This window comes from Natrix helvetica (genome assembly GCF_964273705.1).
Source record: "Natrix helvetica genome assembly, chromosome: 3".
In the NCBI taxonomy this organism is placed as follows: domain Eukaryota; kingdom Metazoa; phylum Chordata; class Lepidosauria; order Squamata; family Natricidae; genus Natrix; species Natrix helvetica.
In genome coordinates, this window is record NC_138549.1 from 92863888 (window position 1) to 92888767 (window position 24880).

A 24880-nucleotide genomic window follows, 5' to 3' on the forward strand; every position below is an offset into this window, starting at 1 on the left:
GCTAAATATGCCTAGTTCCTTTAGCAATAGCACTTAGATTTATATACTGCTTCACAGTGCTTTACAGCCCTCTCTAAGCAGTTTACAGTCAGCATATTGCCCCCAACGATCTGAATCCTATTTTACCCACCTTGGAAGGATGGAAGGCTGAGTCAACCTTGAGCCTGGTGAGATTTGAACTGCCAAATTGCAGTCAGCCAGCAGTCAGCAGTAGTAGCCTGCAGTACTGCACTTTTAACCACTGTACCACCGTGGCTCATAGGATTTAACTATTCATTATAGGATTTAATCTCCAGGCGATTCCAGCATTCTTTTTTGCACTTTCAATTTCTCAGCCTTTTTCTATTGGGTACAGCATTCTAGATGCATTCTCATCATTGCAGCATGAAAACAGAGTTATCACTTCCTATTTATAAGTTATTTTAAAAATATTTACAGTGTATGTCAGGTTAGTTATGGATTAATCCTTCCATGTTAGCCACTGTGTTTTTTCTTGTTGTGATTATACATGGTTTTTATTGTTGTTTGCCACACAACAACAACAATATTTTTTTAAAGCAGGGTGAAGTTGGATAAAAATTTAAAAAGCCTGTTTCTGGAAAATGTGTATTATTTCAGAAAAATTGTCAGGGAATTATATTAAAAGGTTGTAAACATGTGAAATGGCATATAGATGTTCCATTTGTTAAGGAAACTTGCAAAGTAAAATTGTATTTTTAAAAATAGATCTTCAAAATATTAAAAATGATAGACTGGAATACTGCAGCACTAACTTGAAGAATCAATTGATCACAATTTATAATGATTCACATATTTCTAATGTAAAGATGAGGAGGTCCATGGAAAAGAGCTAAATAACTTCTTTCTTAAGAAGGCTATAGGGCTTCTATAAGCATCACTGACTGGAAAACCTTTAGGGAGGAGTTCCACGCAATCTTGATTGGTACTGCAAGTGATGGAGAGGTTTTCCATTCTAAACGTTATAGGAGAAAAAATATCCTGAAAGAGTCTTTATTGAGATTGTAAAAAAGCAATTAATTCATTCCTCCAAATATAATTTTTCTGGGAGATTCGTCAGCTCCTCAAAACATTTCTTTCCCCCCATTTAAAATTACCAGATTTGGGTTGCAAAAATGTAGATGACCACTAGCTGTCAGTAAAGATACATATAGAACATTTCAAACTCTGCTTCTATCTTGTGATTGCTTTGGTTTTTGCAGACTAGAATTAGTGAGTTTGCCTCCTTTCCCCAAACGTTTCAGATGCCCCAAGTAGGCATAGAGTCTTGTATTCAGCCAACAAGATAAATGAAAGTGTTTTTAAAATGTAGAAAAAGTATTTATTTAGAACAGTATATGTGATTTGAATTCAGCTACCAGAAATTGACAATGTATTATTGTATATTGTATGCATTTGTTCACTACTAACCCATAGCACTTTAAATCAGTTACGTTATCCATGGCTACAAAATGGATGGAATTTATGATTACCACATGTTTAAATAGCACTTCATTGTACAATTCATAGGGCCTTATGCCATGCTGATAACAGTGGGTCTTCATTTTCTTCTCTCAGCCTCTTTCTGCCTTTTAGATCATGCTCTAGAGGGTTCCTAAACACAATAGAGAAAATTTGCACAGAGGAGGAATTTGCAAGGAAAAGAAGCTATCTGCTTACTTTAAAAAGCCCCTATTGAAGGACTTCCGGCGGATGCCACCAGGGCAATGGACGCTCCCTTTAGAGCGTCCGATCTACAGCTGATTGTTTCACCGGGAATCGCGGACATCGGCGATTCCCAGGGGCGAAAATCCTCTGCCTCGGGCAAAGAGGCGGAGGAGAGCTTTTTCGGGCTGGGTTGAGCCCGTTTGGACCCTCCAGGAAGGAATTCCTGGAGGCAGAAGCGGTGCTCCCCAGGTGGCCCGAGAGGAAGCTCCAACAGCTGGATCCCCCTGCTTTGCAGGGCAAGCTCTGGAAGGCACGTCTCCGTTTACATTGTTGATTGGTGCTGAATTGTAACGGTCAGACTGAGACTGAAGCGGTGGCTGCAAGTATTTTTTGGGTTTTTTTTTTCTGCTTTCTCTTATTATTCTACAGCTTTATAACAAAGACTTTCACTTTGGGGAAAAAAAAACGGATAACTTTTTCCTTTTAAAATGGCTACTTTTCTTTCTCTGCTTGTTCTCCTTAATTGACTCTTACTGAAACCTTATACAACAGTGCCATCTGGTGGTTGGAATTGAAAAAGAGGGGGAAAAAAGAAAAGAGGATTTTCCTTTTTTTTGTTTTTTTGTTTTTTTTTGTTTTGACTTGCTTGGCGCCTTGGCAAGTTATGGCTGCACAGAGAGGTACCAAGCCCAAGGGCACCTCCTCTCCTTTACAACAATCTCAGCTGTCCTTGTTGGCACAACTTCAATCTCAATCCCAAAATCCACCACCTGCAGCAATTACCAATAAAGAAATATTGGATACTTTGAACATTAAGTTTGGTGATATGGAGAAAAATATGTTGGATTTGAAACAACAAATGAGAAGCCAACAGCACCAAATGGATCAAATGAACCAAACTATGGAAGAGATGAGGGATCAGGCAGCTCGGGCTAATCAAGATATTAGAAATGATGTTGTTTCTGCCCTTTCTGGACTGGCTGTAAATTTGGAATTCCTGGATGATGCGGTTAAAGAGACTCAGAAGGGTGTTGGAAAATTGGAATACCGGGCAGACAAGTTGGAAGAGAGGGCGGATAGAATTGAGCTTGAGCAGTTGTTATTCCAGTACAAGCAGTTAGAGGCTGTTTTGCGGGTAAGGGGTTTGCCAGAGGATAAAGACAGCGGGAAAGGAGAAGATTTGAGGGTGATTTGCGCGGAGGCTTTTGCCCCCCTTCTACAAGTGGATCCAAAAGAGATTCTCCAACAGATTGAGAAAGCCTACAGAGTTAACTCCTGGTATGCAAGACAGCGAAACTTGCCAAGAGATGTGGTGGTTCATCTGGAAAGGAGATACCTGCGTAATGAGATTGTACAGGCTGCATATCATCAGAGATGTACTGTGCGAGATCAGGAGGTGAAAGTTTTGAAAGAAATACCATTAAAAATGCTTAGGCTGCGCAAAGAGTTTAAAGTTTTGACGGATGAGCTGAAGAAACGTAACCTGCAATTTAGATGGGAGTTGCCAATTGGCGTTACTTTGATTTACTCTGGGAAAAGATATCGATTGGATTCTACTCAGAAGGCCAGAGATTTTTATTCCAAGGTTCTGAATGCTGGCGAGCCAGGATTGGAATCGGAAAAGACCCAGCCTGTTCAGCAGGAGCCAATAGAGATAGCAGCCTCGGCACTTGCGTCAGTTGATAAACAGTTTGTGGAGAGACTGGAAGAAGCAGTAGGCTTGGGATTGGAATTTAAAGAACAGAGAATTACTAGAGCAACGGCAAAGAAAATGGAGAAGACTATACAGCAAACTTCGAGTATCTCTGTTGATGTACCTACACAATCTGAAGCCGTGGGAGGAGCAAGGCCTAAGAGATTTCCTACTGATATGAGGGCTATGCTTCAGAAGCTTCAAACTAAGCTTGACGATGGTCAGGCTGCTGACCTGGAATGTTAATGGACTCAATTCCCCACAAAAAAGAAGAAAGGTTTTCTATTATTTGAAACAGCATAAAAATGATGTAATTTGCCTTCAGGAGACGCATATTAAGTCTAGTGATCAAAAATTTTTGGACAATCGGAAATTGGGACAATGCTTTGTAGCCTCAGCTCCTGAAAAAAAAGAATGGTTTGGTGCTGCATGTTATTTTGAAAGTTAAGGCTTTATGGATTAAAATATGGTGGATAATGCAGAAGAAGATTCTTAAAAAAAAAAAAAAATTAAATTTGCTCCCCAATTTTTTCTATTGGGCATAGTACCTGACTGCACTGTTGCTGAAACTAAATTAATATTGTATATGATTACAGCAGCTAGACTGCTGGTAGCACAATATTGGAAGAAAGCAGAATTATGCTCTATAGAAGAATGGATACTTAAGGTAGCAAATCTTGCCGAAATGGATAAAATTTCTGTATATCTAAAAGATCACTCTTACGATAAGTATATTATAGATTGGTATCCCTGGATTGATTTTGTAAAATTAAGGTACGGTTCAAAGGAAGTGTCTATGGGATTTGGTTGAGAAATGTTTCATAAATATGTAGTAATGGTTTTGGAAAGGAGGTTATGATGGTTTTTTTTTCCTTTTTTGTCTTTTTTGTATTATCCTGTTCTTATTCTGATATATGCATATTATTATTGGGATATTTGTTTTTCAGATTTGCTGGTAACTGTGCTTCTGTCTCTATCTGGGAAGTCAGGGGTTGGGTTAGGGAGGGTTAGGGTGGGGAAACGGGGGGGTGGGTGGGGGGAGGGGGAGGGGAGGGAGAAAATGTTTAAAAAAATTTTTTTGTTTTGTGTAAAACTTTTCAATAAAAAAATAAAATAAAAAAACATAAAAAAAAAATAAGAAAAAAAAAAGATAAGGAAAAAAAAAGCCCCTATTGAATTCAGTGAGGCCAGCGAGGGTAGAAATAGCTATATGAGATTTTGCCCATGGGCAAAATCCTTCGTGCTCATGGGTATCACAAAATACCCTTAGTGGTACAATCAAACAATGCTGGCCTCCTTTCCTTTAGGGAAATAAGGATTATGGGGCAAAACAAATGCCTTTAGCCTTTAAAAATCTTTGAATTCTTTGCTCACTCCACTCGTATCCAAATTTTTGATCTTGCCCTTGTTCCAAGGAGCCCCTGGAGACCAAAAATAATTTTTATGAGACGTGCAGCACATAAGTCACAGGAAAGGTGCCCATTCCTACTTTATGCAGGTAGTCCTTGACTTACGACCACAATTGAGCCCAACATTTCTGTTGCTAAGTGAGACAGTTGTTAAGTGAATTTTGCCCCATCTTACGATCTTTCTTGCCACAGTTGTTAAGTGAATCACAGTAGTTGTTAAGTTAGTAACAGGGCTGTTAAGTGAATCTGGCTTCCCCATTGACTTTGCTTGCCAGAAAGTTGTGAAAAGTGATCACGTCATCCCAGGACACTGCAACAAATTGGCAAGCGTCCAAATTTTGATCATGTGAGCAAAGGTTGGGATGCTGCAGTGGTTGTAAGTATTAAAAAAAACCATTCATAAGTCATGTTTTCCGTGCTATCGTAACTTTGAAAAGTCACTAAATGAATGATTCTAAGTCAGGGGTGTCCAAACTTGGCAACTTTAAGACTTGTGGACTTCAACTCCCAGAATTCCCCAGCCAGCTCTGCTTCTGGGAGTTGAAGTCCACAAGTCTTAAAGTTGCCAAGTTTGGACACCCCTGTTCTAAGTCGAGGATTGCTTATACCAGCCCAGGAGGCTACCAAGTAAAAGTACCATAAGACAGGATAAATATGACTTCTTGGCTCATTAAATTTTCTTCTTGACTGTATAAGGGTGCTGTTTCCTTCTTTATGGACTGTCTCAAAGGATAAGCAGCACTAGGTCAAACTGGCTTCCATGCCTGCTATCCTTCCACAAGGTCATAAATTAAAATGTGCTGTTTTATTTATTTCCGTTTTATGAATAGTGTTATTGTCAAGGAAGATATTGTCTAGATCAGGGGTATCAAACTCAATTTCATTGTGGGCTGCATCAGGATTGTGTTTGACCTCAGGGGGCCAGGGTGGGCGTGGCCAGCTTGATGTCACTCATGTCAGGGGCGCCTGTGGTGGGCTGCGGTGCCTCTGCCAGTGAAGACAGGCTCCCAATCTCCATTTTCATCTGGGACGGCCTCCTGCAACCCTCTGCCAGTGAAAATGGAGCTCCATTTTCACTGGCAGAGGGTTACAGAAGCCCATCCCAGATGAAAACGGAGATTGGGAGCCCGTTTTTGCTGGCAGAGGCACCATGGACTGGTCCTTTGCTGTTTTCAAGATGGCCCCATGAGCCACATCTAAGCACCCTGAGGGCTGCATCTGGCCCTCGGGGCTTGGGTTTGACACCCCTGGTTTAGATATATTAAAGAGCTACCTGTTAATTCAATTTCACATTGACCATTTAAACACTGAATGGTTTTGCAGTCACTGGCACTGAAACAGAATTTTCCAGCTATCTCATACCTTTGTTCTGACTTGGCAGGGTGAAATGCATCAGGGAACCGTGGAACAGGAAGAATTATTGACAAAGGAAACTTTAGCCATTTTCAATGACATGAAGATACGATACCCAGGGAAAACAAACGAAGAAGCAGATCTAATCATCGAAGATGTAAGTAGCGCAGAAGAACATTGGCACTAAGGCAAACTTTAGTTGCGGGTGAGGTGGGGGGGGGGGATGTTGCCGAAACCTGCTTAGCAGTAGTAGCTGCTACACCAGGTTTTGCAGTGATAACCGAGCGATGAACAGGATGGGAAAGTGATAGACAAAATATTCTCACAGAAAACTTCCTCGGAGAAATCGGAGGTGTTGATTGATTTGATAACAGCATTTCTATCCCATTCAGCTGCCAAAATGATTTATTTGTAATCAGTAAACAAGGTACATTCTGCCTGCAGGCATACCGTCTGAAAACCTGACACACTAAAAACAAGTGTGTGCGTTTTGAGGAGCTGGGAAAGTGTAGGAATAAAAAGTCTCTGGCCCTCATTTATCTAGATAAACAGTAGTTCTTGCAATGAAGAACTGGAATGGAAGCAGTTTAGGGACAGAAAACCCCCCTTGGATCCTATTTTCAGCACCAAGTTTGCATACTTTTGCTTACCTCTCTGGGATGAAACCAAATGGGAGGTGTTAAGTAAGTAAGCTCCCCGTTAGGAGAGCGAGTGTGCAGAGAAGCGTAATGAGAGTGGTATGGAAGAACACGCACAAACCAGCATACAGGGACACCGAATAGCATAAATAATAGTAGTTTACTATTTGGAAATATAGAGGTATTCAGAGTTCAATTTACAGTCCAAGTCATACACGGTTCAGTCAGTCAGTTATCAATGTTCTCAGTTAAGGAATGATCCTTCGAACACAGTCCAGTATCAAATAATCAGTTTAGCACACAAAACAGCTAACAGTAGCAAAAACACAGTAACTCACGATACATCCACCGATCAGCATCTAACTAACAGAGAGCTAACAGTCATTCTGGCTCCCTCTTATGGCTACTTGAGGTAACAGCAACCAATCACATTACAGCAGTACTTAAAGCTACAGTACTACCATCCTGGTTTATATATTGCTAACCCAACTGTTAGCTTACATTCCTAACAGGAGGCTTGTTTTTCTGAAATCAGTCCATCACAAGTACAGGTAGTTCTTGACTTATGACCTGAATTGAGCCCAGCATTTCTGTTGCTAAGTGAGGCATTTGTTAAGTGAGCTTTGCTCCATTTTAGAACCTTTCTTGCCCCAGTTGCCAAGTTAGTAAGACAATTGTTAAGGAAATCTGGCCTCCCCGTTGATTTTGCTTGTCAGAAGGTCACAAAAGGTCATCACGGGATACCAGGACACTGCAACCGTCTTAAGTGTGAGTCAGTTGATAGGCACCTGAATTTTCATTATCTGACCATGGGGATGCTGCAACAGTCATAGGCTTGAAACATGGTCATATGTCACTTTTTCAATGCTCTTGTAACTTTGAATGGTCATTAAATGAACTGTTGTAAGTTGAGGACTATCTGTATTCCAATCTGTAAACAGTGTAGCTCATGGGTGCCCATGCATGTGCTGCATTGAATGCACAAGAATTGTTTTAGGCCACTTATAAAATATATGTGGCCTAAAGTTGTTGATATATAAATCACATAATATTTAAAGTGTATGATCTTGTGGGACTGCATTAGTAGCTGTCCAGGGCCATGGGTTGGCATGCCCGGTGTATGTGGAATACTGATGGATTTTCTACCTGACTTGAGTTTTTCTAAAGTCATGAAATATTTGGGATCTGGCAATGGAAAAGATTATTTTCTCTGGGGCAAATTACTGTCAATATATAGTATGTAACCTGTTTGTCTGAGCTATATATATGTTTTTTCAAACTAACAGCTTACATGTTGGGGAAGCTGCAATCTAAACTAGAAAGTCAGGTACTAAAAAGTTTTCAGAAAATAATGGAGTACAATTATCAATCCTCTCAATTATTGCATGCCTTTGTTAAAGCAGATTTGCAGATCAAAAACGTATGCCACAATCAACTTATTGTTCTTTACGATGGCACACAGAATCCTTTATGTATGTTCCATAGCTACTACACAGGACTGCTTTTCAATTAATAATAACTTTTGGAAAGATTAGATCCTAATCCTGATTGGTTTATCACTAGAATATCGTTGCACTATTGCTTTTTTTCTTTTGGGTGTGTGAAATTTTATTTTCTCTCGTAAATTATCATCAATATTGCTAGTCTTTCAGCATATTCCTTTTAAAACAACATATTTGTGCCATCTAGTGGCACAACTGGAATAGTACTCAGCAGAACTACCTATAGTAGCAGTATTTTAAAGGAATGTTTATGTTGCAATGAAATGCGTTAACATCATGCTATGTTTTCAAAATCATGCTATGTTTCCAGTCTATACCTGTTTACAAAATTGACAGCTGTAAAACAAAACAAATACAAAATGTACACTTAGGAACACTTAAAAAATTTCCACTTGAGCATTAGCAGATTCAGCAGCAATAGGAATCTTTTTGAATTGCTAATTCCTAAATAGAAATCTGCAGTTTAGAGCAATGTTTAGAAGAGGAATGGGCATCTTCAGTCTATTTAAAAATGAGCCATGAGATAGCCAGGATATTTAAACAGTTCATAGTTCATGGTAGCAAATTCAAAGTGGGATTACAAAGAGCTCCGAAGAAGCACGCTTAAGTCTCAACATGACAAATGATTTCAGAGTAAATAATGTAAGTGCAAAATATTGGAGTAAAATATTTGAAATTCCCCCCTGCATTATTGTTACGTATTAGTGATATTAATAAATATTCCGTTAATGAAGTATCAACATAACATGCAAGCATTCTATGAAAAGGAAATTCCATGCCTCAAATCATTACCAAAAGAATTACTGTATTTTTTAAATAAAAAAATCAGCTATTCAGCAACACTCTTAAAACAATTTGGAATGCAAGGTATAGTTTTTATGACCAACCCCCCCAGGGATGACACAGTAGAATGAAAACAAAAATTTTAAAAATTCTAATCAAAATTATTATGAGATGATTGATATCTGCTGAGAGGGGAGATACAGTTTAACTATACAAATTCATGGAAGGAAAATATACATAAGTGGAAGAAGGTTTTCCCCTTTTTTTCACAGTGTTAGAACTTGGAGTCATCTTTAAAATTATATGCGGTGGGATTCAAGACTAATAAAAGAGAAATGATTTTTTTTTAATTTTTACATAATTTAGGCAAAATGGCTATCAGATATAGAAGTAGTCTTCAGTTTCAATGGTATCTAAAGGATACTAGGCACCTTCATGGAGAATCCAGCTATTAATATTGGTGTCTATAGCCTGAATCACAGATAACATATCTTAAATGTCATCTGCTAAAGGGCAATAGTAAAAGAAGAAAGATTGCTATCCTGAATATGTTTGTGAGTTTCTTGAATGCATATGGTTGGCCACTGCCAATCAGAGCTAAGTGAGCCCTTGACCTGATCCAAAAGGGAAATTTTACATTAGATATACTTATCTGGCAGGTGAGATACCTTGATCACATTAGGTACCTCCAGCTGCAAATACCACCTCTCTGAGATGTATGTGTAACATTATGATGAATGTACAAAAGGGATGGGCTTTCCATCATAGGCCATGTGATTTTGTGAAATCGGCTAATTTGACCTCCTCATGGATATTATTGCTTCATGGTTAATTTGCAGGCAGTCCTCACATTTGTGCACTAATGATTACGACGTTTTTAGTCCTGCATGGTGGGTAATGAATATTCTCATAAGAGCTGACTAGGCAAGAAGCAAATTCAGTTGCATTTGACATATGACAGTAGAAGAAATGAATGAGCAAAAGAATGAATAGTATTAATTAGAAACTACCTCTTTCTCTTTTCTAACTTTAATTCTTTTCTCTTTGATATAGATAATGGATAACTGGAAATACCATAAATCAAAAGTGGCATCATATTGGTTAATAAAATTGGACTCTGTAAAACAGCGAAAGGTAAGAAGCAACTTCTTGTTTTCACTCTAGCTTAGCCATGTGAACTATTATTATTATTAGTCATTTAATCATTAGTCATAGTCATTTATTAATAATACTACTAATACTGTACCTTTAAATTCAGGAGTCTTCCACATTTTTAAGAATGAATATCAGGGATATAGACAGTGCTGTTTCTCCATTTCATCTGAGCAGGTGACACATTCCAGAGTAACTATATTGCCACCTAAGCAGAGTAAGGGAATGGCAGTTTCAAAATAGTAAAATGGTGGAACGTGCTATACAGAGAAATGTCTCTGTTTTCTGTTTATCTTTATGCTTAACAGTAATTGTAATACTGTGGTGCTAATAAATTGCATATTAAAATAAGAGCAGCCCTAATAGGAAAAACATGTTTTGTTCAAACCAATATAAATAATTTAATAACGAAACCATCATCTTGACAATTTATTTAATCTAAACCCAAGGTTTTTACATCACAATGTAGGTCTAGGTAAAATAACTGCACCATAAGGTTTCTCAAAAGCAAGCATATCAAGACACAACATTTAAGGAGGAAATGCATTTCCACAATGCGTTATGCACTCCGAAACACATTGGTGTAATTGGTGCACAATTACACTATGATCAGTTGGCACAGATAATATTTTGGTGCAGTTGTCAGTCCTGTGTAGCTGATTCTTGTTTCAAATGACATTTCCCCTCTATGATGTCTCCTCTTGTTTGCCTGCAACTTCCTCTTCCTTATGGAAGGGTCTTCTTCATATATCTATCTATATTCAGGTGCAGAAGCATCTTCCTTTTATAGTTAGAACTTAGCTATGATCCAATTACTCATGCTGCCTTAAAAGTCCCCGTGGTGGGGGAGGGGAGGAGGAAGAACGGATGTAAAGCTGTTCTTTTGCACACATCTCTGTATACTTCTCCATTGGTAGACCATTTCCTTCCACTTTCCTTCTCCTTCCTTCTCTTGGAGAGGTGTACTCACTGTGACCCTATTGGAAAAACCAGTGCTTTTTATAGGAGCAAGAGCAAGTGCTTAAAAAAAGGAAGAAAATCAAAGAGAAAGTGGCGGTATAAAATACATATTTTTCCAAGGTATCGGTTGAGGACAATTATGACAAATCAGAAGTACCAAACAATACTTGGGTATAATAGATCCATTTTAAGGATTAAGCTAATGGAAAAGTTGTGTCTGTGGCCAGACTTGCTCTGCTGATTGAGAGATAAGATAGAAAGGTTTTTGGTAGCCATATCGTGTGGGGGTTGGTATAGAAACTATTTTCTAAATCTGCTTTCATTGTATTAGATTTCTGATCATAATTTTTATGATTTCATTATCTTGACTTGGCAATTTATGGCCAAGTTCAAAGAAGGGTATATTTTTGGAACATGCTATCAATAGACTAGTGGAAAAGGTATTTGAGGTTTTGAAGTTCTTAAACAATGCAAAACATGTCTGCAAAACCACGCAGTCACTATAGGCAACACAAAACATCTCTGCAAATAGAAAATTGGTTTTTTGTCCCTGTAAGGCTTAAGTCTAAATTCAGTTTTACTGCATTGTGTATAAAATTACCTGTGGTTTCCAGGCATTTGTGCACCCTGGTATGTCCATCCTTCTGTCTATTGCTTTGTGCAGAGTTTCTAGTCCAGGCATCCTTAAATAGTTTTTCTTTAAGATCAGCTTTTATTATAATTCATAGCCAATTCACCTTAAAGCCGCAAAATAGTTTCTGCAATGCTGTTATATTTACAGTTCCACATTTGATGTTGAGTGGAACATGTTGGTCCAGTATAAAGTCTATGAATCTTCAACATTCATTTACAGAAAATTGGAATTGATAAGTTAATTGCAGCAAGACATGGGTCTGTGAGATCTAGTTAATGCTAAAAGGAATTGAAATAAGGTTATTACTGTCTTAAAGTAGAAGTACTTGGTTTCATGTGACCACTTTTGATTTCTCTTCCAAGTCTCTGTATATATCTCCAGCAGTGAGGTCTGCATCTAAGTGGCCACATGGCCCTTTAATGGGCCTGTCGTATGTCATTTAATTATAGAAATCAGCCCTTCAGATATTACATTACTGAGTGGTAAAGTACAATACATAGCCACAAAAAAGAAGAAATACTTCAAATAGGCTAACCGTGGCTGGATCCAGGAGGGCAGTAAAATTATATATTTTGTTCAAATACATAAAAATATGGTACATAAATAGAAGATAAATTAAAGCTTCCATAAGAACAACTGTAGGTCTATTTTTATAAGAAAAAATGATAACAGTAATGTCTCACTATGAGCCAGAAACAGTTATAAATAAGTCTAGTCGAATTAAACAAGAATAGTATCGGTTTCTATTTGAGAGATCATATTAGCCATGCCTGGGCTGCCATAATTTACTGGCTTCCTGTGTAATCAAATGAAAGAACTTACCCTCAAACCATCTGCAAGATATTCAGAAAACAATGAGAATTGTAGATGCCTTTGTTTGAAAGCATTCACTTAGAATTTAACTAGCTTGGATATGATTTTAGGTAGAAAAATAGAATGTACAAATAGTGTCAGCCTTATAGGAAATCAAAGGTGAATATTGAAGCACAGAAATGTCACGGACTTTCTTTTTTTCAGCAGGTCAAATTCAGTATTTGCTCGTGCTTGGAATACCAGTGGCACAAAAACGTATTAATCAGAACACTAAAATTAGATCACTTTAATTTTCACATGTCAGGCAGAGTTTTTCTCTGTTTGAGGCACTGATGTACTGATTCAAAAACTTCTTCATTGTTATTATCATGATCACTGAAACAATGTTCTAGAGGTCAACTCATGACATCAAAGATTTATAGCCAATCAATACTGCGTTTAGCTGGCTTGGGTTGCAAATGGGAAGAATCGGTTTCCTTTGAATTAGACCTTTATCAGAAAATGCTACATCTCGACAATCATGGTAAATGGAGTCAAATTTTGTAAATCTGGAAGCCTCCTAATAGCAGTCGTTTTATACCTCTGAAAATAGTTCTGGTTTCTAGAAGTTGCCGCCTCCGTCCCTTTTATATTTCCTTTTGTTGTGGTTGTCGTGGCAGGAGTTGCCTTATGCCTAATAAATAATTTACATTTGTTTCGAGTCACCTTGGACAGTGTATAAATGTAATAAATGAATAAATAAAAGGTTTTTGATTAATATAGTGGATGTAATAGGCAATAAGTGAAGCGCTAAAAGTGTATTGTTTGTTTTTAAAATTAATCTATCCTAAAACTGTGAGGTAATTTTCAAGGTGCTTTCTAAACTGTTCCTTAACTTTTATTTATTTATTTTGTCAATGTAATCTTTTTCATAGGTTTTAGACATTGTGAAAGTCAGTATTCGCTCTGTCCTGAAGCATATCTGGAGAGTTTCAGATGTGGAATGTTTACATTTATACCGACTTTTTAACCGTGTGTTTAATCGCCTGCTCTGGAGCCACGGCCAAGGGCTGTGGAATTGTTTCTGTAATTCAGGGTAAGAGTATATACACTCACAAAAGACAGACACAGAAATTGTTTTTCTTGAATAAAAAACAAGGCTCTTTCTCTTTTTGCGACTTGCTGTAGATTAATTTTCCTCATAGTTAATTTAGTAATGCTGTTTACTTATTTAGACTTTCGCAAAAATATTCATTTCTCTGTTTCCATATTTTTTAATATTCTGAGGGTTGAAAAGATTATGGATGCAGGACTTTCTAATCAAGACAGAATTGCTCAAAATCACAGGCACGTTCTTTTGGGAAGTAGTTTGGACTGAAATTTTTACTCATACTTGTTGCTGCTTTGATCGTTTGCTCAGCTCTCGTGTTCCCTAATCATCTGGTGATCCATGGGCAACAGTCATCCTGGCAGGAGCTACTCTGGAGTCAAGAGCAGAAATAGCTCCTATGTCTCCTGAATTCCCCTGTGTTCCTTCCAGAGCTCATCCTGACAATGTTACTGGATTTCAAAGGCACGGTTGTTGGGAATAAAGAAGAATACAATTCCCATCCCAAAACTCTATTCTTCTCAAAAACAGTTCTGCCACAGAAACTCTGACTAGTGCAGCCTTTGAAATACAAAGGCTGAATTATTAATTTGTATTTTCCTATTTCCCACCAACTGTGGGTGAAACAGTACCAGCTCTTTACTGTAAACTAACAAGGTCATACACTAATTCACTTCCTTCTCTGTAGCTAAATTTCTCACGTAAAGATTTCAGATTGTCATTTGTGGCAGAAAAGCATGAGGTCATGTCTGTTTCTATGCCAACAGGAGCTCTTGGGAGACAATATTCAGTAAAAGCACAGAAGCCGTGACTGCCGATCAACTCCAGTGTTGCCAACGAATAGTTGAACTTTGTAAACAGTGCCTGCTAGTGGTTTACAAATACTCGTCTGATGTTAGAGGGACCATCTCTGGAATGAATTCTGATTGGGACGACACAAGGTATGCACAATGCTGAATTTGACATTTTGCGGTCTGTTGTTACAAGCAATTTAGGAATGCAATGGCATGATCCATACTGTTGGATTTTGTTGCGGAATCTCAGTTGATACTAAACTTTAAATTAAAAGTTTAAGTTAACTTTTAATTTTTCATTCCAATTTAGTAACTGCAATCTAGCAGTTTACACGTGTTTAAACTAATTCTTGTAAGAGCCAGTATGATATAGTGGTTAAGGCATCAGGCTAGAAATTGGGAGATTGTGAGTTCAGTTTTGCCTTCCTTAATCACAAAGCCAACCAGGTGAACTTGGGCAAGTGACTTTTTCTCAGCCCCAGGAAGGAAGCAGTGGTAAGCCATGATGGAAAACCTTGCCAAGGAAATCACAGGGATTTGTCCAGGCAATCTCCCATTATTGGACACCATTGAATGGAAGAAGATCCACCTCCACCCCCAATTAATATATATGCAATTTCTAGCTTCTGGTTGCTGCCTATACATTTTAGTGCAGAAATATAATCACTTTCTTACCTTTGTTTTCCAAGACTTAGTGATGTAAAATATCTCAGGGGCAACAAGTTGGTGCATGTTAATATAATGAATATGAAATCCCAAGCTCGAATAGATTGGTTGTCAGAGTTTGTTGCAGCAATCACATCCAGAAAGCACACACAGGTAACTGATTCAGCAGGATTCATTAATTTCTCTTTATATATAATATGATACATGAACTAAATATACAATACCAAAAACAATTCCAACATAGTAGCAAATACAAGCAAACACAGGCAGAGGAGAGAACAATTTAGTTTCAGTTTAGAGCAGCAGACTAGTTTTGAGCTCAGCACAGCTAAGCCATGCCTTGGCTCCTAGCTGTCTCCTTGTTGCTCACGCAGCATATACTGTTTCAGTTTCCAAACAGCCCTCATTGTCTAACCCAGTTGCTATGCCTATTCATTGGCTGACCTTGTTACTAAGCCCTATTCCAGTTCATGAATACTACTACACTGACATTGGTGTAGCATGGATGCACGTCTATACAAATTCTTTTTGGGTCGTCTTTTTAATAAGTAGGAGAAACATCTATTAGAACTTTTCCCAATTTGGAGCTAATTTTAAAAAGCTGTTACTTGTACTGAGTGATCTGGAACAGTTTGACAAAGATTTCTTCAAATAGTAATAGTGTTCAGAATAATTTTTCCATCAGCTTCCCAATTCAGTTTTGAATGTTTTAGAAAGTACAGTACACATTCTTTGCTCAAGACATCTTTGTTGATTGATTAGCATATGGATATTGATATCTGGGGCACAATCAAAGAGATGTAAGGTCACACTGTACTTCTAAAAGAACAATAAACTTTACAAAATGGTTCCTTAGACTAAAATTTTATTATAATTATAATTGTCTAATTCTCAGAAGACAATATCGTCTTCACAACCCAAAGTAATTTTTTTCCTGTTAAATGGGCAGCAACAACAACCAAGGGCTTTATCTGCACCAATTCTGATTTAACTTATAGAATTTGCTGCTATACATTGTAGTAGTAGCCATAGGTTTTAATAATCCAGCTGTGATATACCCTTCCATTTATTTTTGGACTGATACTGGCCATTGCTAATAATGATTGAGAACGTATAGGCCATACCTACCCTTGCTGTATATTGAGTAGTTGAGAATTACAAGAATATTATTATAAAATTGTGAACTCAAAATAATTCATGCTACTTACAAGAAATGAAAAGCGTTTTCCCCAAAGCATCTAATGTACCATTATTAGAAGTGATTTTAGGCTAGATGGAACATTATTTTAATTCAACAGACCTTTCAAAAAGGAGCAAAATTAAGCATAGGTATTATTTGATTTAGAAATATAATTTCTATATATATATGACAAAAATTGAAATACCTTTCCAGAGGTTAGTCTCTGCAAAACTTAAAAAAAAGGGTAATAGTGTAATAAAAAATGGCAACATTAGATTGGAGTAATCCAGGTTCAAGTCTTTGACTAAGAATTTTGTCAGAGAAAGGCATTTTTCCCCTCAGCTTTTCAGTTTGACAGGCCTATAGCAGAGGAGATAAGATAAAAAGAAGTGAGACGCCATGTTAACCAGTTTGAACTTCTACGAGAAAGGCAAGATTTAAATGTAAAGTAATAGACATATACAAAAATGTTCTGAATTCAATTCTCTTGAGGCCAAAATCATTCCAGAAATCTCTGAAATCACCTGTTTAATATACTAGGGTAGGCCTTCAGCCTGTTTAATGTTCAAAAGGGCATTTTAAATTGAACACAGTTCAAATTCAGAATGTTTGTTCTATCTTTTTAATGTAGTAATTTTAATGCACAATAGTTATGCAATATCCTTTGTCAGAAAAAAAAGCAAGCTTCAGTCATTTGACAACTTTGAGAAAGAGGATGATGATTGCTGGCAGGTGTCTGTAGGGCTGAGAACTCCATGATGTTGCAGAAAATTTGCAGTAAATCTACTCCCTTTAAAGATCCACTCTGACTTCTTCCCCCCCCCCCTTCTTATAACTGGCCTTTCTTGGAAATGCTCCAGTCCTTAATTTCCAGTTCTGAAGTATGTAATTTCTTTCCAGCAATTAACCACCAGACATTTGTTCATCAGTATTTCCTTTGGAAAGAAATGAAAATGTATCCTCTCCAATTCAAAGCTCATATGAAATTATCATCAGGAACCTTCTTCTTGTTTCCTCCAACGAAAGTACAGAATCTTCTTAATGCCTTAATCAAATCTGCTTTTCAAATAAGATAAGGGAAGGTTCGTATCCTTTGAATTCTCCTTTTCCATAAACAACATGGTTCCAAAGAAAATCACCACCTCAAGTTGAGTAATTTGAAATAATTAGAACCAGATTTTGATGGGGAAACATCTCAAAGATGAACCATACTGCTGAGAAACAACATAATTCAGGGCCAGCATCTTCAGTTAAGACCTTAGTAGCAAGGCTGGGAAAAATTCTTGCCTTAGAAGCTAGAGAACTGTTATAAGGTAGGGTTGTAGTCCAACAGGTCTGGAATGCGCCATTTATTTATTTGTTAGATTTATAGATCTGCCTTTTCTCTAGGAGTTCTGGGTAGCTACATGAACTCTCCCTTTATTTTATCCTTATAATAGCAATTCCAAGGAGGTAGGTTGAAACTCCCAGGGGGTTTACAAGGCTGAGAGTAGACTTGAACCTGGACCTTTCTGATTCTCATGACACATTGTACTTGTTTTCACATCATATTGACTTGCCAAGTTAGAAAAAGCTGGGTTATACATAAAGTGCTTTCACATCTTGACTCTTGAAACAAAGGTTATTGAAACATCTGTGACAAACTGTAGAGCATTTAAAGTTTAGGAAGATTTTATCAAAATGCTGCTCCTTATATTACAAGTTGTCCTCACTTAATGACTGCAGTTGGGACCAGCAACTCTGTTGCTAAGTAATATGGATGTTAAGTGAAACCTTACATGACCATGCCAGATGTACTATATCAGTTGTTAAGCAAATCATCTACAGTCATGAAGTGCAACACCCTGTGAGTACAAATTGCAACTTATTGCTGGCTTTTCTATTGCCGTTGCTTGTTGGAAGCTGGCTGTGAAGTTGGCCAATGGCAGTCATGTAATTGCGGAACAGTGCAACACTCATAAGTTCAAGGACCAGTCATAAAGCTACTTTATCAGCACTGTTGTAACTTTGAGCCATCATTTAAAAAAGGCAGTTGTTAATGAAGAACTACCTATAATTCTAATTTTTAAATTTTAAATAGTTAGGTTTAATTTTAAATGGTTTCTTTTCCCCGAGTCCGTAATCAATTCGATTGAAATCCATTTTTTTTAATTTCCAGGATTTAAATGAGTGCTTATTTCATACAAAGACTCTAGGCAGTTCACAACAATCTGTAATTAAAAACATACCTTTCCTCCCAGGTGCCAGACAAGACAACCTCATAGTTTTAACTCCCCTCCCCCTGTTCTAGCCTGGTGCTTGGGGGAACAGCCAGGTCTTCACACATCCCAGAAGGCTGAAAGGGTAGCAATTCCTCTGAACTCTGGTGGGATCCCCCTAGCTAGAAGTGGTCCTGAAAGTAACCTGAGTCTGTGTCATGTACGGCTTTAAAGAAGATAACCAGCACTTGAATCACACCCAGAAAGCAAGTGAAAACCAGTGCAATTCATGCAGGGGTGCAGTTACTTGGGTGTACCATAGGATAGGGGTCCCCGACTCCTGGTTTGTGGATCAGTATTGGGCCATGGCATGCCGGAAACTGGGCCACACAAACAAGCAAAGCTCCATCCATGGGATGCAGGCAGCATGTGTAACCACGCCCCCTCCTGTCTGCGGAAAAAACTTCTTCCCATGGAACCGGTCCCTGGTGCCCAAAAGGTTGCGGGGGACGCTGCCATAGGGTACTGAATGCTGCTGCATTCTGCATCAGTTGCAATTTCTGATAGTCTTCAAGCCCCATGTAGAGTACATTGCAATAATCCAAACAGGAGTTGACTAAGGCATGGATAACTGTGAGCAAGGCTTCCCATTTGGACTATTGCAATGCATTTGACATATTAGCAAAGGCAAACTTAATTTTGCAAGTGATTATTGTATATTTTGAAGAAATCAATAGCTTCAGCTTCTGGACAGAACTCGGAGAGTAATTAATTACAGGTAGTCCTTGACTTAAGGCCACAGTTGGCCCTGAAACTGCTGCTCTAAAGCAAGGCAGTTGTTAAGTGAGTTGTGCCAAACTATTTGATCTTTTTGCTGTGTTTGTTAAGTGAACCAATATGGTTGTTAAGTGAATCATGTGATGGTCAAGCAATTTCAGCTTCCCCATTGACTTTGCTTGTTGGAAGTCAGCTAGGAAAGTTGCAAAAGGTCATCATGAGTGCAATAGATGGTGCAATACATGCCCATTGAAAAGTCCCTTGATCATATGATTTGTGGATGTTCAGCTATTGCATGTGCGCAACTCAATTGTAAGCGGGAGGACTGGATAATTTTCAGCATCTTCATAATTAAGAAAGTTGCTAAAAATGGTCTTAAGTCGGGGACTAACTATACATATATTTAGTAGATGCTTCTTTGGAGGGGCAGAACATATATAGAATAGTAAGGTAAGGTAAGGAGTCCCTGCAGATTTTACTCTGTTAGTTGTTGCCAACTATAGGGATAGCACTCATCTCCATTTCAAGGACATTGAGTCAACATTGTCCAAAGACATTTGTGCAGTCATGTGGCCAGCGTGATGTCATGGTTTGCTGTTACTTTCCCACTGAAGTGGTACCTATTTATCTACTCACATTTGCATGCTTTCAAACTGCTAGATTGGCAGGAGTTAAGAAGAGGCCAGGAGCTCACTCCATTGCATGGTTCTCAGGTCTCAAACCTGGGCTGCCAGCTTTCCAGTTGACAAGCCTAGTGTCTTAACTACTGAGCCACTACGCTACATAGATAGAATAGTATCTACATGGAGTTAATTCTTCTAAACTGAATGGAAGTTTAATCTGTCATTGAAGCAATGTTTTTTTTTTAATTTTAAAAGTGCTGAAGTGGAGAATATATTTAACATTCTTGGTTTGTTAATTTAGAAGCACGAAGCCTTTAAGGAGGCATTTCTAATACCTTTATTAATAACCATATTTGATTTCTGTAAGTTACATACATTTGCTTAGTAGAATTTTCTGGAAGCAGAGTGTTTTTTTTTAAAGACTCTGGAAATCTTTAAAGCAGTAGGTGACGATGTCCACTTCTTTGCTATAACTGTATTATTAGATACTCAGTCACGTGTGTCATGTAACTTAAAGCCAAATGTAAAAAGCATTTGGCAGGGCAGTGAGTTGCTCCAAAACAAACAAAACAAAACAAACAAGCAAACAAACAAACAAAACAAGCAAACAACACATAGCTAATATTTTATCTTTGTTCATTGATGATCTAACATTTATCAACTTTGACCAAAGATCATTCTTGCTTTTCATTATTTACATTACCGAGAATTATTTGAGTGCAGCTTACATATTCACATTAAGTACTGTAAATGCCACTTACACAGTTGAGCTAATCACTATTGCCTGTCAAAATGTCCAGGAATTTCTCTTCTTCATTTCTGAGTGATAAAATGCCATAGGTAAAGACTTTTATCACCAAGAAGTGTCTTTAAAAAAAAATACTCCACTCCTTCATCTCTTCCTTTGCCCTTCACAAAAAGCTGCTTTCCCCACTTCTTTCTTTAATTTATTTATTGCCCCCCCCCCCCAAAAAAACCCCTTCAAAACCTGTAATTAATGTGTTTTTTCTACTGTGGACATATTTAATGATCTTTGCATGCAGCCTTAGGGCATGAATTCTGCCATTTTACACACTTCATTGGATTTGATCCGGGAGGAAAGGAACCTGAAATATAGGCATCGTTCTGCTAAAACAGGCCTTTGTTTGCAGCTCTTTCACAGGAAGCTCTTTCATAATAACAACCTGGCTTTAGCATATGCTCTCATGGCATTTAATCATTGTGACTCTTACAGCACGGTGCTTAGAATTCATCATCTCACGATGTAACGTTTTCTAAACAGTGTCCTCTATTATGTGCACTACTTCTGGCATAATACATTACTTGTAACGTAGCTTCCACTTAGGGTAGGTGTTATTTTAATACATTTTTAGAGCATCTAATATCTGCAAGTAATTATAGAGCACTAGTAATGGGAAATAAATTAAAGGGTGATTATTAGGCAATTTATGATAAATGATTGTTTGTAGGTTTTTATTCAAGTTCTGTTTCTGCTGGTGTTGCCAGCGATTTAAGTATATAAATCAAAAGAGTCATTGATGAATGGTGAATTAGCTATGTGCTAAAATCATGATAATGTGGTGGCTATATCACAACTTTATTAACTAATGGTATGGGTTTAGTCTAATGCAGCAAAATTTGGTATTAATGTTTTTGGATCAGAGTTTATGCAGGCAATAATGTATTAAAGCAACACAAAATGATTTACCCTTAAATTCTATGTCTTCCTTCACAATGACCCTGTCATAATTTGGGCAGCATAAGCAGAATAAAGGCCACGCAGAATCCGCTAGTCTTTTTAAAAGAAAATATGAGGAACAATAGAATAGAAAATCTGTCATTCTTAAATGGGTCATGTGTTAACTTTCTTTTAAAAGTTCTGTAGGCATGTGATGGGTGAGGAAAAGAAGTGTTATCATTACTGATACATATTTCCAATATGTGTGTATGTAATTGGTAGTACCACACTGCATGCATGAAGCATGATAATAGTGTGCTAAGCATTAAAAATGTATGTTTTCCACATAAAGCATAATTTCTGGCCTGAGCACCAGGGAGAAACATGAATTTCAGATAATATCTCAAAATAATATATCTGAATTCATTTCAAAGAAGAAGTTAGGATTGTTTGATGGACTTTCAAATATTATATTTCTTTATTAAATGTTAATGTTGAAACTACCCAATTTGGGAAGCATTTCCAAAATACATAATTTATGTAAAAGGGCAATATTATTCAACTGAGTAAGCCTGATTGGGGTAGATTGTAGGGGTGATACCAAAATATAATTTTATCATATTTTATTTATATATTAAATTATTGTACTTTATTCCAATTCCATTTTAAACTGTTTTTATCAGACTTTAGTAATAATTTATTTCTGGAACTCTGCACTTTGATATGGCCCAGGGGTTAATCAATAAAGGAAAGTAAACTAACTAACTATTATACTGATACTTGGTTGGTCATATTATGATTGAATCATACAAGTGTATGCCCCTCTTCCTTATAGATTATTTATTGATGAATACTTGCTAGTTGAATTGAAGACATCTGTTGAATTTTTATGCCTTTGTTTCTTAAACCCTTTTCTAGGTATTTACTACCAGGACCATTGCAATTCGTCATGAAGCCCTCCACCATTTTTGGGTGTAGCTCATCTGGAATGACTCGCTCGGTTTTGTTTACATCTAAATATGACCATTCATGAAACTAAAAGGAACATTATATTAATGAGCAATTCACTTTATTTTTCTCCTCAAATACAAATGTGTGACGGAACTGAACATAGATATTGTTATATATTTATTACCATATGTAAGATGTAACTCAAAAATCTGCTGTAAACACATAACATTTCTCAGAAATATAATAAACCTTATTAAAATGTTTACAGAGGTATGTGAATGTCCACATTTGCTAGATGACTAAATAAATTTGTACTAAAAATGATACTTTGGCTGCAGAGGCACAGAGGGCACAATCCTATACTGGAGATCTCTTAGCTGAGGGGCTGGAGACTTTAGTGGAAGCCCTGCTATCTGGTGAAATACCAGTTATGTTGCAATATTTATTCATGTGCTACTAGAGCTCTCTGCAGGCAGAGCTGGTCTCTTAATGAAGATAATCTTTACAGAAAGGGTAGAGCATAGCAGAGATAGGAGTTGAATAGAATAGTTTAGAATAGTTGAATAGGAGTTGAACCAATCTTGGTCACATCCCATACAACTACAATCTGTTGGACGAATTCCCACAGAAGGTGTGTTTTTTCTCTAGGTCCAGATCTATTAGGTTCTCTCCCATTGAACTTAATGGGAGAGGGGAAATCCATGAGTGCATTGGTTGTCTTGCCTTTGTTGCCTATATCTGGGACATAGTGTGGCTCAAAACCCAATTGTAGCAAATCATCACTGTGTATAAAACCACAATCAATAGGTTAACCATTGCTCTGATGAAAGAGTGCATAACTTAGGAGTCTATGTTTGATCTCATGTTGCACGCATTTTAGAGGGCACAAGATTGAAGAAGTTGGGGAAGAAAAAGAAAGGAGCATTATGCAGAAGCAGCCCTTTATGAAATACTCATAAAGCAGATTGCCAACACTTCTCTGCCCAGAATCCTAACTGGCATTTTGCTTTAAGACATTAAACAGACGGTCAACAATCAACTTTGTTTTTGGGATGAGGACATGGCAGGTCAGAGTCCCTCATTCAAAGAACTAAAGGAGGAAGAAACCCAGACCACAAAGTATACTTCTGTGGTTCATTCCCCATTTATCCAAGGAAAAACAGGGGCAAGGAATGGGAAGGACTGGTTAGCCATCAGATTACTAAAAGGAGGAATTAGTATACAATTGCCCACAGCCCCTCCCTGGAATATTTCAAGGCTCCACAGCAACACAGTTAATGGGAATACTGCATTGATAGCCGAGTGAATTGGGAACATCTCCACAGAGAAACCAATGTCTCAAGGAAAAATCCACAGACCCCAGACAAGGGATTTGACGAAGGGAAAGAATAAGAAAAAGGTTGTGAGTATGTGGCCAGGCTATTTTGAATGTCCTAACCCTAATTTATACTTGTCCGCATTGTAGGTCAGTGGACAGCTTATAGGGACTATTCTACTGGTCTAATGGCTCCAGGACTCCATTCTCAGCATCATCTGAGTATAGGATTGCTTTGCCCAACAAAACTGACCTTGCAGGTCCTGTTACAATTTTAACTTATTTTATAGGCAGAATGTCTTTAGATTTGAACTATTTATGTAAAGCTTATTGGGTTTTTTTTTGTTTTCCTTCTCTTGTAGGGAGCAATGTGCCATTAGGATTAGATGATAAGGCTTAGGGGAATGAAGATAGTAAGCCCCTAAGTATGTTGCTTCTGTTTCACAGTTAAAGACACTTGTATAAATGCCGAAGTCTACTGTACCTTTGGGCATATTTTTAACTGAAGAGAAGGATAAGAAATGTGCAATTTTTATTTTTCAGTAAGGGCATGCTGAGACCTCTTAGTTAAGTGAAGTCAATCCTCTGGGTAAATTATTCAAGACCATCCGTTCTGATCCATAGCTTCTAGCTGGAGCATTGTAATATTATTACTACTAATAAAAAACACGGGCAGCAAGTATTTGTATTGGCTCTTTTATTTGTGTGCGCGCGTGTGTGTCTGTTTGTGTGTGTATATGTTGAGCTGCTTGCTTTCTTCAAGAAGATAATTTAGTTTTCAAAATAAGTACTGTACTTTCTTTCTACCATGTTATTGACAGTACAAATATCATTTTAAAATCCTTAGGATACTATCATATCTCTTTCAAATATTATATAATACACATTTGTAATAAGATACACTTCTGAGTGATGCAGTGGGTCCCAGGGACTATAAACAATATTCTATGGGTTTTAATAGAAAGTGTTCATTTCTCAGAAGGGAAGGGGAAAAGTATGCTACTGCCAG

General features: G+C 37.5%; 1 protein-coding gene across 4 annotated transcripts in view; it reads left to right on the forward strand.

Annotated features, from left to right (window-relative positions):
* The window catches only part of TTLL7 (tubulin tyrosine ligase like 7), an 88873-nt gene extending 64331 nt beyond the window's left edge, over positions 1–24542 (forward strand). For all 4 annotated transcript variants that reach the window (XM_081946621.1, XM_081946623.1, XM_081946622.1 and 1 more), the window contains 5 exons: positions 6149–6277; positions 10097–10177; positions 13517–13677; positions 14457–14630; positions 22524–24542. In XM_081946621.1, the coding sequence (XP_081802747.1) occupies positions 6149–6277; positions 10097–10177; positions 13517–13677; positions 14457–14630; positions 22524–22638 (660 nt within the window). In that variant the 3' untranslated portion in view covers positions 22639–24542. The remainder of the gene's footprint in view (positions 1–6148; positions 6278–10096; positions 10178–13516; positions 13678–14456; positions 14631–22523) is intronic.
* Positions 24543–24880: the final 338 nt, after the last annotated feature.